The 16,943-nt window shown below is 60.3% G+C and overlaps 8 protein-coding genes across 8 annotated transcripts in view; 5 read left to right on the forward strand and 3 right to left on the reverse strand.

Moving 5' to 3' along the window:
* Nucleotides 1-23: 23 nt before the first annotated feature.
* On the forward strand, nucleotides 24-2,155 carry SPRG_12909 (hypothetical protein; the record flags this gene model as incomplete). Its single annotated transcript, XM_012352739.1, has 2 exons — nucleotides 24-1,425; nucleotides 1,479-2,155. The coding sequence occupies 2 exons, from the start codon at nucleotides 24-26 to the stop codon at nucleotides 2,153-2,155; spliced, it is 2,079 nt and encodes a 692-aa protein (XP_012208129.1).
* Nucleotides 2,156-2,669: 514 nt separating this feature from the next.
* On the forward strand, nucleotides 2,670-3,487 carry SPRG_12910 (hypothetical protein). Its single transcript, XM_012352740.1, has 2 exons — nucleotides 2,670-3,031; nucleotides 3,079-3,487. The coding sequence occupies exons 1-2, from the start codon at nucleotides 2,682-2,684 to the stop codon at nucleotides 3,368-3,370; spliced, it is 642 nt and encodes a 213-aa protein (XP_012208130.1). The 5' UTR covers nucleotides 2,670-2,681; the 3' UTR covers nucleotides 3,371-3,487.
* On the reverse strand, nucleotides 3,486-4,685 carry SPRG_12911 (GTP-binding protein YchF). The gene has a single exon (XM_012352741.1). The coding sequence runs from the start codon at nucleotides 4,671-4,673 to the stop codon at nucleotides 3,507-3,509; it is 1,167 nt and encodes a 388-aa protein (XP_012208131.1). The 5' UTR covers nucleotides 4,674-4,685; the 3' UTR covers nucleotides 3,486-3,506.
* A 446-nt stretch (nucleotides 4,686-5,131) lies between these two features.
* Nucleotides 5,132-6,731, forward strand: SPRG_12912 (hypothetical protein; the record flags this gene model as incomplete). Its single annotated transcript, XM_012352742.1, has 4 exons — nucleotides 5,132-6,129; nucleotides 6,178-6,302; nucleotides 6,350-6,431; nucleotides 6,480-6,731. Exons 1-4 carry the CDS (start codon nucleotides 5,197-5,199, stop codon nucleotides 6,729-6,731), a joined length of 1,392 nt encoding a protein of 463 aa, XP_012208132.1. The 5' UTR covers nucleotides 5,132-5,196.
* Nucleotides 6,732-7,010: 279 nt separating this feature from the next.
* SPRG_12913 (hypothetical protein) lies at nucleotides 7,011-8,390 on the reverse strand (the record flags this gene model as incomplete). Its single annotated transcript, XM_012352743.1, has 10 exons — nucleotides 7,011-7,086; nucleotides 7,139-7,197; nucleotides 7,248-7,345; nucleotides 7,395-7,499; nucleotides 7,547-7,625; nucleotides 7,672-7,839; nucleotides 7,891-7,992; nucleotides 8,035-8,131; nucleotides 8,178-8,263; nucleotides 8,325-8,390. The coding sequence occupies 10 exons, from the start codon at nucleotides 8,388-8,390 to the stop codon at nucleotides 7,011-7,013; spliced, it is 936 nt and encodes a 311-aa protein (XP_012208133.1).
* Nucleotides 8,391-8,910: 520 nt separating this feature from the next.
* On the forward strand, nucleotides 8,911-9,790 carry SPRG_12914 (hypothetical protein). Its single transcript, XM_012352744.1, has 3 exons — nucleotides 8,911-8,984; nucleotides 9,122-9,218; nucleotides 9,270-9,790. Exons 1-3 carry the CDS (start codon nucleotides 8,951-8,953, stop codon nucleotides 9,694-9,696), a joined length of 558 nt encoding a protein of 185 aa, XP_012208134.1. The 5' UTR covers nucleotides 8,911-8,950; the 3' UTR covers nucleotides 9,697-9,790.
* A 175-nt stretch (nucleotides 9,791-9,965) lies between these two features.
* Nucleotides 9,966-14,625, reverse strand: SPRG_12915 (hypothetical protein). Its single transcript, XM_012352745.1, has 7 exons — nucleotides 14,302-14,625; nucleotides 14,067-14,254; nucleotides 13,893-14,022; nucleotides 13,732-13,848; nucleotides 13,624-13,686; nucleotides 10,475-13,576; nucleotides 9,966-10,415 (listed from the first exon to the last, which is right to left on the reverse strand). Exons 1-7 carry the CDS (start codon nucleotides 14,596-14,598, stop codon nucleotides 9,993-9,995), a joined length of 4,320 nt encoding a protein of 1,439 aa, XP_012208135.1. The 5' UTR covers nucleotides 14,599-14,625; the 3' UTR covers nucleotides 9,966-9,992.
* Nucleotides 14,626-15,517: 892 nt separating this feature from the next.
* SPRG_21218 (hypothetical protein) overlaps nucleotides 15,518-16,943 on the forward strand; it is a gene marked incomplete at both ends in the record, with an annotated part of 2,200 nt that continues 774 nt past the window's right edge. Inside the window, 3 exons of the mRNA XM_012352779.1 lie at nucleotides 15,518-16,227; nucleotides 16,280-16,455; nucleotides 16,505-16,893. Of these exons, the coding sequence (XP_012208169.1) occupies nucleotides 15,518-16,227; nucleotides 16,280-16,455; nucleotides 16,505-16,893 (1,275 nt within the window). The remainder of the gene's footprint in view (nucleotides 16,228-16,279; nucleotides 16,456-16,504; nucleotides 16,894-16,943) is intronic.

The raw sequence follows: 16,943 nt of genomic DNA on the forward strand, positions 1-16,943 counted from the left end.
ATAGTTGCCAGCACGTTACACTGATGGTCTCGTCGTCGCGCGACGAGGCTGGTCTCGGCATCGACGCCGCCTTTCTTGTCCGGCGTCAGCACCTCTGGGCCTTCTCGCTCTCGATTGCTTTAAGTGGCCTGTACTTGGCTCGCTGGGATGCTTCCGATGCGACGCTGTCCAGCGTCGCATACCTACTTCTCGCATCGGCGTTCTACAGCATGAGCGTCTGCACGAGCGATTTGCTCGCTGCGATACCCTTCTCTGGCGGCGCGTTTGGCCTCGCGCGTGTAGCCGTCAGCTTTTACGGCGGGTTCCTCGTGGCGGTCGCCGAGTGTTTCGAGTACATTCTCTGCACGGCCGACGCGGTGCAGTCTCTCGGTGCGACCCTCGCGCTGGTGTGGCCCGACCTCGCGCCGTTTCAACCGATCACATACCTTGTGCTCTATGCGCTTCTTACGCACGTGCACTTGGCGGGTGGACCGAGCGTCTGGAAAAGCTACAACGTGCTCGCAACAACCACGATCCTCGGGCTCGTCGTCTACCTCGGCAGCAGCGTTCCGCGGCTCGAACTGCGACCGCTGCGCACCAAAAGCATGTGGAGCTCGGGGCTTGAACTCGCGGCGCTTCTGCCGTCGCAAATGCGTCTCTTCATGGGACTCGAGTGCCTCAACCTCTGCGGCCAGGACGTTGACGACCCGCAGATTTCGCTCCCATTCGTCCAGCGCCAAGCCATGCGCATCGCGATCGCATCGTCCTTCATTTTAGGAGTGATCACGGTCGGCTTTGCCCCTCTAAGCTGGACCGCCCCGTCCGTGTACCCGCCACTCGCTCCTGGGCTTGCCGACAGCTGGAGCGTCTCGATGCAGGTGGCATCCCTGCTCTCATTGCCAAGCATGCTAGCGAGCGCATTTTGTTTTATGCACGGCTACAGCCGCGTGCTTTCGTACATGGCGTCGTCCCGCTTGGTGCACCGGTCGCTTCGGCGGCGCGTGGGTCGGCACCGGACGCCGCGCCGAGCCCTGTACGTCGGCTCGGCGCTCAGCTTCGCCGCGTGCCTCGCATCGCACTACGCCCCTGTAATTTGTCTACAGTCGTGCGCCGCAGCGTGTGCGTCCATCATGTACATGGCGCAGTGCTACGGCTACATGTACTTTACCACGTCGGTGCAACGGCAGGCGTCGGCGGGCGCGCGTCGTGCGGTCGCCCGTCGCCGGGTCGCCGCCGGCTTTGCCGCGAGCGTCTTTCTCGCTAGCTTGATCGCGTGCTGTGCAACCGGTTTCCCATTAGCCCCCGCGTCCTCGAACGTCGCCGTCGTCGGTGTTATAGCCAGCGTCACGCTTGGGAGCTCGGTCTACTATGTCAGTGTAGTGAAACACTCGCAGCTCTTCTCGGAGCACGAGCGCCGGAGCTTGATGGTCGCGCATATCGTTGTGTGTACGTCCTCACCGCGTCTCGTTGGCATGTTAAGGGTCTTATCATGGACCTAGTCAATAAGAACAAGAGGCGGCAGTCATCGCAGCGGCTCAAGAAGATTATTGCGAGCCAGAAAGCCGCCATGTACATCAAGCGCGCGTTAACGACGCCCGATTTGCTGCAACGAAAGACCGCCAGCGATATCCCGCGCAATGACACTCCGAGCGTCACGCGGGACGTGGAGCCCGAGTTGCCACGCACCGCTGCCGAATTCGCACCACCCGATGCGCTGGATAGCAAGGCGGACGAAGGATCCAAACGAACGCTGTCGTTGCACAAGGTCAAACCGACGCTGACGCGTCACGGCACCGTGCCGAACATTAGCCACGACCGGCGGACCAGCTTCTCGATCCAAGCGGACCGCCGACCGAGCATCTCGATCAAGCCGAACCTCAGCGATCGCCGTCCGAGCATCGCGCCCAAGCCAAGCCTCAACGATCGCCGCGTGAGCGTTTCGATGCAAGGCGCCGGGAGAGAGCATCGCCCGGGTATTTCCATCGACTGTCGTCCTAGCATCACTGGCAACGGCCGGCGCAGCAGTGCAGTCGGACGCCACGGCGCGCTGCGTTCGATGCTCGGCAAACAGCATCTCGGCTCTGTGCACGTCATGGACCTCGCAGTGCTCTTTCAAAACGACGCCGAAGATCTTGAAGACGAGAATGCGGATGGTTGCATGCCCTTCTCTCCGTAGACTGCGTACAATGAATGATCTACTGGCTGCATAATGGGATTCCTTATCCTAGCAACGCGTATTCGTTGAAACACGCAGAGTCTACTAGAGACTCTGCGTGTTTCAAGTTGAAACACGCAGAGTCTCTCAAGTACAATACTAGAGTTAACCTCGTGTCTTCTTGGGGCAGATTGTTGGCGAGCTCTTTGGTCGAGGTTTTGCTTTGGGGTAGCCTGCGATCTAGCGGTGGGTTCGAGTTGTACGTGTGTCGTAGCTGGAACGGTAGACTCTATCAAATCGTCGGTGTACGGCAAGGGAATTTATTCCCTTGGTGTACGGGATCATGGGCATCTACGTTCAACGTACCCTGTCCCAAATGCATCTCACGCATGGTAAACGTGGTTAAAAGGCGTGCGCCGTGCACCGCTACCTAACCCTAACCAACGAGGGGTTGGATTCTATCTTGAGCCGATGTGCATCGTCTATAGATAGCGAGAAAGGCGGTCGCATTTATATCGGGTCTTTCATAAACGCATTGGCTTGAAAAATGTGGCACACCCTGCGACTTCTCGCTGCCGGACTCGCCACGTGTGCCGCGTACAGCTTTTACGTGCCGCTCTCGCCCAACGCCGACGTCCCCGACGCCAAGCACGTGGCAACGACCAACCAATTCAACGCGCAGCGGCTCCTCGACGTCACCAACGCGCTGCGTGTCGCCCACGGTCTCTCTGTCGTCGCCTGGAACCCAGAGCTGAGTGCCAAGCTCCAGGCGTTTGCGAATTCGTGTCCTGGCTTTGTTCACGGCGGACCCACGGGATTCCAGAACCTTGCCGGCAACTTTGAGTCGTGCGCGTCGTCGGCGTCGTGCTGGGGCGACCGCACGGGGGCTTGGCAATGGTACAGTGATCCCTCTCTGACGGACAAGGAGTATAGAAGAATCCTAGGTACGGCGAGGTGGCCAAGTGGGACTTTAAAGCCCAAAAGTGCGCGACGGGGTCGTGGAGCGACTGCGGCCATTTCAGCAACATGATGTCGCCGAGCATCACCGACATGGGTTGCGCCATGTCCTACTGCCCGTCCATCAACAAGTACTACAACGTGTGGTGCAACTACAACGGCGCGGTCGTCAACCCGGTCGTGCCGACGTCCAAGTACAATCTCGAGACGCTCCAAGCCGCGCTCAAGAACCAGTCGCACGAGCTCTGGACGGCGCTCCGACTCGCGACGCCGCCGTAACGCAGGCCTGCACGCGTCGAGGGCGACGGTTTGAGGGGGCCTCCTAATCGAATGTGCATTTTTTGTTGTCAAAACACCGATTGCCGGCGGATTTGAAGTGGCAGAGGTCGAGAGAGGGACGGAAAGCAGTTCGCGTTTAGTTGTTAAATTTGAAATAGATGATGTCACCATCCTCGACTTCGTAGTTCTTGCCCTGCTGCTTGAGCTTACCAGCCTTCTTGACGGCCTCTTCCGAGCCGAGCTCCTTGAGGTCCGCGAACGACTGGACTTCGGCCATGATGAAGCCCTTCTCAAAGTCCGTGTGGATGACACCGGCGGCCTGGGGCGCCTTGCGGCCCTTGCGGACCGTCCAGCCACGCACTTCGTCCTTGCCGGCCGTGAAGAAGTGGATCAAACCGAGCGCGTGGTAGCCCGTCTTGAGGATGCGCGGCAGAATCGACTTGTCGTTCGGGTTGGTCTTCTTGAACTCTTCAAGCTGGCCGGCCGACTCGAGGTCCATGAGCTCCATCTCAAACTCGCACGAGAGCGGGATGACGGGCTCGTTGCCACCGCGCGACGCGACAAATTCAGCGATGAGCGGGAGGTACTTGTTGCCCTTGCGGAGGTAGTCGCGCTTGCTGACGTTGACAAGGAACACGACGGGCTTGGCGGTGAGGAGCTGGAGCTGGTTGAGCACATCAACTTCGAACACGCTCCAGTTGCCGAACGAGATGTCCTTGCCGTCCTGGAGCCACTCGAGGGCCTTGACGAGCGCCTCGTACTCCATCTTCTTTTCCTTGCCACCAATGCCACGCTCGACGTTCTTCTTCATGCCATCGGCCTGCTTGGAGACGCGGTCAATGTCCTTGAGGCGCAGCTCCTGCTGGATGATCTGGATGTCGCGGACCGGGTCGACGTTGCCTTCGACGTGCGTCACGTCCTTGGAGTCGAAGCCACGCACCATGTGGTAGATGGCATCGACAGCCTGGATATGCGAGAGGAAGTTGTTGCCAAGGCCAGCGCCTTCGGCCGCGCCCTTGACGAGACCAGCGATATCCGTGACATGGATCACCGGGGGCACTTCGCTCGCCGGCTTGTACTTGTTGCAGAGCCAGTTGAAGCGCTGGTCCGGCACCGGGATGATCGCCTGGTTGGGCTCGATCGTGCAGAACGGAAAGTTCTCGGCCGGGATGTTGAGCTTCGAGAGCGTGTTGAAGAAGGTACTCTTGCCAACGTTGGGCAGGCCCACGATACCGATCTTGACGTTGTTGGTCGGGCGGCCGAGGTAGACCTTGGGCACTTCTTCCTTCTTCTTGGGCGGCATGGCAATCGATGCAAAATGGCGTCGCGGCCAGCCATTGAGTTTGCACTTTCTAATTGTAATAGATTGCAAACCAATACAAACTGCAAGTGAAGATTAAAAAGTAGGATTTATTTTGGGCGAATTCGGACTTTGACAACGTTGAGACCTAAATGATCCGAATTTCAAATCCATCGTCTTTGAGAGCGATTGGCGGCTGCACCCTTGGTACGCAGTAGCACCGATGCATGCGTTTCATGCACTACCATGGCGCGCTAGCAGTTGCCGCACACATGCAGGCGATGGAGACACGTATTCGATGTCAAGACGCCGCGAACGCAGGACCCACAGGCTGCATAAAAGCGTCACCGTATCGCCCATTGTTGCGTCTGATTAGACTAGGACAAGCCCGCCGAATCGAAACGAGCCAATGAAAGGAGTTCAGTGCAAGCTTTTTACCCAATCATTCGTGTAAATGTTCTGACCAATCAGCAGGACGCGTGCTTTCCAGTACTAGTAGCAAATCAGGCAGCACCGATCTGCCAGCATGGCATCGTCGAGCGGGCTGCCCATCCCGCCCATGGAGGCTGTCCGTATGCTACTGCTGCAAGATGGTACGGCGATTGGCAGCTTCCAGCGGCCTTTGCGGCGCCATGTCGCATCGTCCTCGCTGCGCGCCTCTCCGGGATCGCCACTGTCCCGGCGCACTGCCGTCTGCCTCGTCCTCGAACCCGCCGGCCACTGCTTCTCCGTCATTGACGCGTCGGCCTTTACGTCTGGCGCGATCCAGCGCTTTAGCTCGGCCTCATGCCCGTCCGCCTACATTCTGCCTCTGCGTGCGCTCCTTGCGTTCCGGAACCTCCATGCCGGCGACCGCCCCCTCTACGTGCACGAGCATCATCTCCAGGACGTGCAGTGGCGCCAAGGACCTCTTCCGACAACCTTTCGCTGGCGCTGCGGTGGCTTCAAGCTCAGCGCGATGCGGTCCTCCTCTGGCGCCTACGGCTTCGACTCGCTCGACGGCCTCGCCCGCGTCTGCCTGGATGCCACGGGCACCGTCTTCGACGCGACGCGCTCCGTGCCGGTCGCCACGTCCAGAGCCGACAGAGGACCGCGGACGCGCACCACACGTATCTCGCAGCGCTTCTTTCGATCGTCGATCCCACAGCACTGGGCGTACCCGGCCTCGGTGCTCGTTGCAGCCCACCACGCCCACTTGGCCCACGAGAGCACGTTCACCATCGACGTCGATGCGTCATACAAGACGACGCCAGCACCGACCAATCATGCGTTTAGCGTGCGGCCGCACTGGGCCGCTGTCGCCATGCGCCCTGACGAGCTGCCGACGCCAGCCCTTGTCGCTGTCGACGTCTACGACGTGGGCCAGCACGTACAGGTGCCGGCAACCACACTGCGCCGCCCGCTAGTCGCCGAGTGGACGCGAGACGCGTCGTTCCACGTTCTGCCCACGAGCGTCCACGTACGCCATTGCTTCCGTTGGTGCATTTTGAAGCCAAGCCGCATGTAGGCGCTGCTCACCGCCGACACGTCGATCCTCGTTTTTGCCAAAGGCTTTTTCAAGCACTATACGTCCGAAGCGCCGTTTGAACATTGCTTCACCCTCACATCCGTGCCGCCACCGACGACGTCTCGGTCTGTACGCCGACTCGACCACACCACGTTGCTCAAAATGGATGTAGGCCCCTCTACGACCTGACGGCGATTTGCAACAATATGGCGTTTCTACATGAAAGCGCAAGCCAGCTGCGACCCGCGCCGTCGGTAGGCGCCTCGTACTTCGGGCCACACCAACGTCGTGCGTGTCTCTAGGCGCCGTCGCCAGCAACCATCGATGCCAACGCGATCGTGGAGGACCAGACGACGGCCGTCGGGCGCTTCCGAGCCTTTGGCGACGGTCGAGTTCGCGTCGTCTTTACGGACCGCACGATCGTCGCCACAGACGCGGCGGCGTCAACAGCGTCACTGCTTCTATCCACTGGCGTGTCCGTGTCCATCTTGCTCAGCGCACCGCCAGACGCCTATCTACCGTACAACGCTGCCTCCAACTCTCGAGAAGTCTAGTTTGTATGCTAGGTACATCCATGCCACCATGAGCTTTCGGAGCTGGGCGTACTTGACGCCTCAGGAACGAGCCGCGGCGAGCCAGCGCCAAGCCGCTGTCGCCAGCCGCGTCGAGGCCGAGCCCGCAAAGACGCGCGCCTGCCTCACCCCTGACGCGCGGTGGCATCCGTCTTCGCCGACGAGCGAGAAGGTCCAAGAGGCCCTCCGGGCGACCCAAGCCCACCTCGAACGCGTGCAACGCACGCTCCAAGAACGTTCTTTATAACATGTGCGTACTGGTTAGCCCCACATCTTTTCGTCCGCGTCCTTGTCGACGGGCGTGTACCATTCCGGGTACGGCAGGCTTGGGTTGTACCTACACCCACGAGGATATAGACGCGATATACTGCAAGAGAGATGACGAGTACCGGTAGTTGAGGAAGAGCTCTTCGTCCGTGACATCGTGCAACGTGACGAGCGCGATACCCTAACCCTTTTGGATAAGAACCGAGTGGGGACTTGTAAGTACATATTTACCGGGACGAGGCCGCGCTTGCCAAACATCGCAAAGAGCGACGGCTGCTCCACGTAGCGGTTGGGAATGTACGGCGCAAACGCGTCGGACGTGAACGGCTCTACACCAATACACTCGGTCGTCAAACGGCCAAGACGATTATAGTGCACCTGCAGCGGGAAAGTCAAAGGCCACGGGAAGGACGTTGGGCGACGTGCCGGCAGGCGGGTGGTTGACCATCTGTGCCAGCGCATAATGGTTCGCATGCGGAATCACTACTTGATACACTGATACAAAGCGTGGGCCGCGTCCGAAGGCGTACCTTGGTCCTTGGCGTTGATGATGGCGCCATCAAAGCGCGCGCGCGCAAACGGGTTGTTGGAGACAACGTCAAAGTATTTCTAGATCAAAGGGAGTGGGCACACTATTGTCTATACTCGTATATACCTTGCGGTAGTGCTCCGAGAGGTAGACCGTGCCAGGGTACAGCGCGACGAGCGTCCCTGCGACCGCGGTCCCTTGCAGAAAGAGGCCGCGACCGGCGTTGTCGATCGTCGAGTCTTGCACTTGCAGCGAAAAGCCGACATGGTCCTGGACGTAGCCTTCAATGGTTGTCTACAGACCACGCCTGCATGAGGGTGACATATGCGAGGACCATGCGCATACGTGGGGCGACGTCGCCGGACGCTCCGCGGTGATGGAGAAGACGTTGGGCTTCTGCTGCAAGACTTGGTTGCCAAGCACGAGCGCGCTAAACATGGCTTCGACCTACAAGATTATGAGTACGTGCCAGCGCTGGTCGGGTCGTACCTGCTTGGTGAGCGCGGTCTGGGCCACCGCCTTGTGCTCCTCGAATGTCTTGGACTCCATGGCCTCGACGGCTTGCTCGAACAACGCTTCCTTCTCTCTACGCCCACATGCATGAGCAGAAGTTGATGGATGCATGCATGTACTCGGGCGACACGATGCCAGGACCACGGGCAACATGGAGCTCCTTGAGGTGCGTCAGCATCGCGATCGTCGCGATATCCATTTGCTCCTACGACGCGCGCGTTGCATCAAGGAGGCGCACACAGAAGGCCATGACGTGGCAGTCGTACCTGGAAGCGGCGGCCGGCCGTCGTGCCCGAGAGGGCGTACTGCATGCGCTGGAAGACGGTCGCCATGGTACCGCGGGTGCGCTTTCCAGTGGATTGCAAAAACACTATTTCCGAAACGCATCAAAATTACACTATATATGCATGAACACTATAAATATCATCCGGGCAAGGAGAAGCTAAAAACACCCACATATCGGCGAAAACCACCCAACAAAGAGGCACTATGTAGGGACTCGGGCGCGTCATGAGGCTCTTCCAGCAATGCGAGCGTGGATAAGAAGATTCAATTTATCTGGGCTAGCTCTACAGAAGAGGATTATGAAAATCAAGCTTGTAGGGCGGATCGAAACAGGAGCCACGGGCGTACAGTTGGGTGGGTTTAGCCGTCGAACCCAATTGACTGCATCCTAACGGCCTAAAATAGCGTGGGATGCTGAACGCTATTTCTTGATTTCTGCCACACTATAACCAGAATGCCTGCGTTTCCCCGTTCAACACGCATATGGTGTAATGAAGCATACAATGGACAAGTATAAAATGGACAAGACTATTTCCGTGTCAGGTATAATTCTGACGCTGCCCGAGGGCTGTTTCATTTGGGAGCTTGGCAGAAGTCGACGAGCAAGATGAGCGTGGCTACGGATGCGTTGTTCAACGAAGGTAGACGACTACTTAGCCTCGCCGCCATGCGACGCGCCGGCGACGCGGTCATCTCTCCATGGCCCATGCGTCGGCGGGTCGCGCTGCTTTGGCGCGTCCATCGATATGCAGGTTGCTCATGGCCTCCCGTGTCGTAGGGTGGGGTGATGTCCTCACGAGTCATTTCGCCGTACAGTGTCGGGGCAACATTGGTATCGCCGTCGGCCTTGGCTTCTCCGTCATCGGCGCGGCCTGGTATGCGATGATCTCGGTCTATCTCTTTTCATGCTAAGAGCGACGGCGTAGGGGCATCTTCTTGACGGGCTCGAGCTTGCTCGGCGCTGCGGTCAAGGCGCCGCGCATTCGCTCCAAGAACTTGGTGTCGATCATTTTCTGCGAGGCGACGGCCATTTACGGTGTCATTATCTCGATCATCTTGCAAAACAAGGTCGAAGTGCCCGGCGTGCGCGGCCCGCACGACGCGCCGCTCGACCTCAACCAGCTCTATTTTGCTGGCTACGCGGTGTTTGGCGCCGGCCTCGCGGTCGGCCTCACCAACATTGCGAGTGGCATCTCGGTCGGCATTGCCGGTAGTTCGTGCGCGCTCGCCGACGCCCAGAACGCCAACTTGTACGTCAAGATTTTGATTGTCGAGATTTTCGCCAGCGCGCTCGGTATCTTTGGCGTCATCGTCGGCATCATCATGTCCAACAACGCGGGCTTCCCCAAGTAGACGGAGTATGCGACGATTCCGCTGTCGCCGTCCTTCTTCGATTAGTCCCTTGTGGTCTGCTTACAACACGACGATTTGCATTTGAATTCTGCCATCGCATCCGACACATCTCGACGCCTCAACACTATTGAACGCATAGTGCACGGGCATTCCGTTGGTAGCAGTAGTACCCAAAGCGTAGCTCGTGCACAGGACAAGGCCATCCTGCTGCGTGGACTGCATGCGACGGTGCTTGGGTGGACACCGCTTCGAACCCCGACAAGTTAAAGTACAATGGATTGCATTTATGTTGCTTTTTACAAATGAAGCACCATCTCGTCGACGCGGTGCTTGGCCTGCAGCACTCGGGCGACGTCCGGGAACGCCTTGACGACACCGCTATGCTTTGTATCAAAGTACGCGCCGAGCTTGCTGAGACCGCTGCGCCACGCCGGTGGCAGCATCGTCGTCGGGCGGCCCGCGAGACGCGCGAGCCCGTCATCGAATGTCACCCGCGGGACCACGTCGATCGTGTGGCCGAGCGTCGACGTTGCGAGCTCGCGCAGCATGGCCATGACGCCATTGAGCTGGCGTGTGTTCAAGTACATGTCGTCCCAGTGCTCGATGGACGGGTACAGAGGCACGCTCGGCGTCGCAATCACGCGGACACTGCTGTCAATGCGTGCTTGGACGTCCAGTCCATCTTGGCGCAGCGGTGGCATGTGCGCCATCGACGGCGGCTAGATGCATCATGCGCACCACGTGAGCGTCAAGACCCACCGTGGTTTAGGACGTGTACCTCGAGGAGGAGCCGGAACGGCAAGCTCTCGTCGTGCTCGATCGCGTCGCGGATGCACTTGACGAGCGACAGAATCGCATCCTTCTCGTACGCGAGGCGGGCCGAGACAAAGCTCCGAAGGTCGGCCTCGAGCGACGTCAGCACGAGATCGACGTAGCTCATGGTGTCGAGCACCCGGTCTTGCAGCGCAGCGAGCCGACTCAGTACGTAGTCGTACTCGAAGCCGACGCCAGCGACCGCATTCAACGACGCTATCGTGTCCTTCTTGGCCACCGGTGTCGCGCTGCCGGCATCCTTCTCTTTCTTGCTGGCTGTTGAAATCGGCGGCCCGGAAGAGCCACTTGGCGTCGCGGAGCCTGGTACGTTTGGCAGCTTGAGCGCTTTGGACGCAACGGTGGCGAGCGCATCCCGAGCCTTTTGATACGCAGCGGCGACCTCTTGCGCCGGCGTGAGCGGCACGACTTCCACTTCCACGACGACCACCTTCTTCTTGGCCGACGCCTTGGTGGGGGCGACGACGGCTTCCTTCTCGTCCTCGACCGGGTCTTTGCCGAGTGGGAGAAGCGGGATCTTGCCGTCGTCCGTCGACTTGACAAAGCCGACTTCGAACCCGGCGATCGCATCGGTGATGACGGTGACGCTGGCGTGGAAGACGTCGACTTCGGCCTGGAAGAGCATCGTGCCGAGGAGCTGGATCGACATTAATGCATCTTCCTTCCATTGGTCGCGAAGGAGCGTCTCGAGCAGCGCAAATGCTTCGGCGCCCTTGGAGTCGAGGACCGCGACGAGCTGGTCCAAGAGACTGTCGACCCGCAGGTGCAGCTCGGCCTTCGTGCTCGCGTCGAAGCGCATGTCATGCAGCACACTCGTGTTGAAATCCCACTGGAACGCATCCAAGATGCCCTGCTTGGCATCGGGCCGGCGCGCAAACGCTGCCATCTCGGAGAGGACGTTGACGGCGTGCGCCTCGACGCGGCTGCGGTACGCACGGAGCATCGAAAAGCCATGCTCCAGCGTTCGCTTGTACTGGCTGTCCGAGGCCTCCCAGACGCCGCAGGTCAACGCCGCGACGTCGATCTCGGGCACCACGCTGACGACGCGCAGCGGGAGGGTGGCCGCGTGGCCGTCGCGGTCCGCGAGAAGAAAGGCACTGGCCGCCTGCGTCGCATCAAGCACGCTCTGGTGCGCGGCCTCGACGCTACCTCGAAGCGCCACCAGTTCGTCCTTCTTGAGCTTGGCATCTTCGCCGGCCCGAAGCGTCTGCGCTGCGACCGCTTCGTTTTCCAGAGCCAGACGCAACGTCTCGTCGTGCAGCGCGATAGCACCCTGGCGCTCCTCTTCCACGCCCATGGCTGCATTCGCGACAGCTTCCTTCTCGCGACAGGCGGCGGTCTCGGCGGCAGCGACCGCATGTAAGAACGCGTCAATGTAGTCGCACATCGCGCCGACAAGGTCGTCGCCCATCACCGTGCGCAGAGTCCCGTACGGCGCAAACCAGCCGACGAGCGACGGGATCGCGACATCGTACGCGTGCGAGAAGAGGGAGAGTGCTTCGGCGGCGATGGTTGGGTCCCGCCACGGACGCAGGCGGCTTCGGGCATCGGCCTCCGTCGGCGGCGCGTCTTGCATGTGAAAGCGACCGCCCGTGACGGGGTCTTCGAGCTTGCCGAGGCAATGTCGGAATACTTTGGTGCGGTCGACTTCAAGCCGAAACACCAAGTCCAAGCCCGACTTGCCGAGGAAGTGGTTCGCAGGTAGCGCGGGCGGCGGCAGCGCCAGTGCGAGATCGCTACGGGATAACAACGGCGTCGGCTCGGGCACATTCCCGCTGAGCAACCGCTCGACGTCGATGGCTTCTTCGAGGGTCGCGACAAAGTCGGTGAGGACCCAGCCGCGCTTAACACGTGGGTCGATGCTTCGGATCGCTCGCTCCAAGAGCGTCAGATACAGAGCATTGGGAATCGACTTGCCGGCGGCGAGGAGCTTGGTCGCGGCGACACCGACGTCCGAGCGATTGGCCATGGCGGTTTCCAAAAGGGCGTGTACCGAGAGCGGCTCGAGGTTGTACTGCGTCGCTAGCTTCGACGCACATGTCTTGCGCCCTGCAAAAGGCTTGCCGAGGAGTGCGAGCTTGAGTTCGAACGCCGGAAACGGTTCGCGTGTCGGTGCCGTCGTCGGCGGTGCGGTGCAGGCGCGGCAGTAGGCCACAATCTCGCCGAGGACGCGCTCGCGGGGCAGCTTGCCCGAGACAAACGACGGCACCGTCGTCACCGCGTCGACACTCTCCAGACTCGACTCGCTCATCACCGCGTGGCGCGCAGTACTGATATGGCCCTCGATTTCAAACGCGTTCAAAACGCTCTCCGAATCGCGCGATGCGAAGCCGGATGCAAAGACGTCGTCTGTTGCGTTAGCGCCAAAGGCCATGATCTCCCGCCACGTGGACGGCGGTACAAACACCTCGGATGGCAAGATCCACGTCGCCGTCTCTCGGTACGTCACTGTAGCCAGCGCCAAGTCGATGACGCGGTTCAACGCGTCGTGGGCGATCGCGACGTTAGTCTCGGCCGCCGCCGCCGCCATCGCGACCGTCAAGCGCTCGGCGCGCTCGCACTGGGCTTGCACAGCGTCCGTGAACCGGTGGTGCAGCATGCCGTACGCCGTGGCATCGCGCCGGGTCGCTTCGACGAGGTCAGTCTTCGCGCGCTGGGCGTACTCTTCGTTCCGACGCGCCCGGTTCTCTGCGACGACGTCCATGTACGCGACGACGTTGGCTTCTTTCGTATCGAGCTCGGCTTCGGTCGTCGTCGCGCGGAGCAGAGTGGCTTCGAGCGCCGCCTGCACGACGTCGTCGTTGCGCGCGCGCTGGTGGTTGTCGCACGCTTTGAGAAAGCGTGCGCGGCGCTTCCGCTGGATGTCGCCGCGGAGTTCGCGCTGCCGGCGTTTCTCACCGACGCTGGGCATTGATGTCGGTGACGATGGCACCGTCACGTCCATGCTCTTCAAGGTCGTGCGCAGCGATCGCACACCGTACCCGATCGAGAGCTGCGTCGGGAGCTGGAGACCTTTGGACGGCTTGCTCTTCTTTGTTGTCTCGGCGAGCTACTTGCACGCGTCCAGAGCGGGACGACAAGCCGGTGTGGGCCTACCGTGGATTCGAACATAGCGATGCCGGTGGTCACTTGGTCCTTTGCCGTCGCCAGCGCCGTGGCCTACAGCATGCGCGTGAAAGAGTAGTGGGCGACATACGTTGGCACCTGTCGCTCCGCCGCGCGCGTCGCCACCAGCTTTTCATAGCGGGCTTTTCGGCGCTCCCGCTCCCGCTTCTTGGTTGTCGCGGCCACCCAGGCCTCGGTTTCGCCCTCGGTCGTGACCTACTTGCGTCATCGCAACAGCAGGCGAGATCGTGGCGATGTACTTGGGTGAACTCGCGCTGGATTTGGGTCAAGTGGAGGCGCTGCTGCCGCGTCGCCTCGAGGTGTTCGTGGTACGCGGCCTTTTGCGCCACCCTGTCGAGGGCCAGCTGCGCAGCCGCCGCCTTCTTGCGTCTACGCCCAGCATTTCACAGACCAACGCGAGATGGGAACTGTACTTTTCACGCTTGAGCTCGTCTTGGGCCTTGACGTGGAGTCGGATCGCGTGCTCGAACGACGCGTGCTTGATCGGGTCGAAGACCGTCTTGGGCAGTCGGCCGGGTACGTTGTGGATGGGCACAACGCCGCCAGGTGCATAGGGCCGACACGACACGGTGCCGGACCGATGCGCGCGTGCGATCGCTGTCTACCACATGATGTGTCAGGACGACGGCAGAAAGTACGGAAAAGTGCCTTGAGTTGGTAGAGCAGCTTGGTGGCTGCGCCGCTCGCTTCGTTCATGACGCTCGATGCCAAGATCGGGTCCAAGCGGATGCCCAGCGCGCGCATCGAAGGCTCGAGGAGGCAAAAGTTGACTATCTTTGCATCGGCCGAGTCGCTCGGTACAAAGTCGCCAAAGTTGTGCTGCTGGTTGGCCTTGAAGAGCACTTCGCCCAAGAGATACCCGCTCGCAAACGTCGCCTCGAACTCGGTCACGACCACCGAGAGCTGGACCTCGTCGTTGAGCCAGCGCACGAGCAGCTCCGACATCCGCGACGCTTCAACGCGATCTTGGCGTGACACCCAATGTACCGGGGTAGGGCAAAATGCGAGTGCGTACCCCGGGGCACAAGAAGGGACCCTTCCGAAACACGCGTGTGCTAGTAGGCTCCAGCTCAATGTACCGGGAGTACTTTTGATTGAAAGGCTACGACAGAGTGTACGCGCCAACTCGTGGCGAGTGCTATTGGCCACGTACACTGGGTACGAGAGTGATGGCAACCGCACTGTGGCCAGATGAAGCGTCGAGAACGAACATGTGGGTGGACGTTGAGGGCAACGTCTTCGCCTCGCTGGCTTGGGCGACAGAGGCTGCGCTCAGTATTGCGCACGTGTACGTAGCATCGTACGCCTCGTGAGCTAGGAGCCAGCCCACTTTGCACCAGCCGCGCTGTAAGAGCTTCAACTTATACCTACAGCGTGTACTTGGCGGCATCTATAGGAAGCTCTCTGCAGTGGGCTCGAGCGTTGCCACTAACGTAGACGCATTCACGCCTGTACATGTGTACGAGCTTCCTTGAGGACGTCGAGCGCTCCTAACCTCCCACATCCATCCCCGGGCCCCGGGCCCGCCATTTTCCTCAACATATTTTCTCCAACATTTCTTAAATATTACTTTCGTTTCAATACTGTCTCACTGAACCTGTTTGCATACTTCGATGAGCGTGTTTTGATAGAATAGACGCTGTCGACCTTGCATTTGCACACCTCCTTAGAGAGAAGGATCGATGCTCCAGCGCTCTTACGGATTTCTGCCGTCCACCGCTGCGGTAGGTATATGGTAGAGAGACGCTAATGAGAAAGCTCGACGGTGCATGTCTATGCCCGTATCTTGAATCTCGCAGGAGCCAATCAGCGCGCAGCGTCGACTTGGTGGTTTGGCGCAGGACGTCATTTCCGCAATCGCACCATGTTCCTGCGTCGCGCTGCCGCTGCGATCCGCCGCCCGGCGCCGTCGTCGTTCCGCCGGAGCTTCGCCAGCCTCCCGAACGACCGCATCCGCAACGTGGCCATCGTGGCCCACGTCGATCACGGCAAGACGACGCTGGTCGACCAGCTCCTCAAGCACGGCGGCAACTCGATCTCGGAGGAGCGCGTGATGGACTCGATCGACCTCGAGCGCGAGCGCGGTATCACCATCATGTCCAAGTGCACGCGCGTTGAGTACGAAGGCAAGGTGCTCAACATCGTCGACACGCCGGGCCACGCCGACTTTGGCGGCGAAGTCGAGCGCATTCTGAGCATGGTCGACGGCGTCGTCCTCGTCGTTGACGCGACCGAAGGGCCCATGTCGCAGACCAAGTTTGTTTTGACCAAGGCGCTCAACCGCGGCCTCAAGCCGCTCGTGGTCGTCAACAAGGTCGACCGCCCGACGTCGCGCCTCGGCGGCGAAGTCGAGAACGAGCTCTTCGACATGTTCGTGGCCCTCGATGCGACCGACGACCAGCTCGAGTTCCCCGTGCTCTTCGCCTCGGCCAAGCAGGGCTGGGCCGTCAATTCCCTCGACGATGACGAGCCCCGGACGTCGATGAAGGCGCTCCTCGACCAGATCGTCGAGTACGTTCCCGCGCCGACGGTCGACCTCGACACGCCCTTCTCGATGGCCGTGACCATGCTCGGGTGCAGTGCTTCTATCAATAGCCTATAAAGTAGCTCACTGCTAAGATCGTAGCCACGACCCGTACGTCGGTCGCCTCGCGACTGGTCGCGTGCACACGGGCAAGGTCAAGGTCGGTGATGCGATCCACGTCGTCAACCGCGACGGCCAGAAGGTCGAGTCGGGCAAGGTCACCAAGATGTATGTGACGCGCGGCATGGTCAAGTCGGAGATCCAAACCGCCGAAGCGGGTACTGTCGCTGGAAGAACTGATCGGATTTGACACTGGAAATATGATAGGGGATATCATTACGATTGCCGGCGTCAACGCGTACGTCTCGGACACGATCGCCAACCCGGAGGTCGTGACGTCGATCCCGTCGCCGCAGCTCGACCCGCCGACGATCTCAATGACGTTCGGCGTCAACGACTCGCCGATCGCGGGCAAGGAAGGCAAGTTCCTCACGTCCGGGCACATCAAGGAGCGCCTCACGCGCGAGACGGAGAACAACGTGGCCATTTCGGTGACGGCGAGTGAGACCTCGGAGGCGTTCAACGTCCATGGTCGCGGCGAGCTGCAATTGGCGATTCTGATTGAGGAGATGCGCCGCGAGGGTTTTGAGATGTGCGTCTCGGCGCCCCGCGTGCTCTTCAAGCAGTGCGAAGAGACCAACAACAAGCTCGAGCCCGTCGAAGAAAGTGACCGTCGACGTCGACGCCGACTTTTCCGGCGTCGTCA

The sequence above is a fragment of the Saprolegnia parasitica genome (assembly GCF_000151545.1).
Source record: "Saprolegnia parasitica CBS 223.65 unplaced genomic scaffold supercont2.106, whole genome shotgun sequence".
Taxonomy (NCBI): Eukaryota; Oomycota; class Saprolegniomycetes; order Saprolegniales; family Saprolegniaceae; genus Saprolegnia; species Saprolegnia parasitica.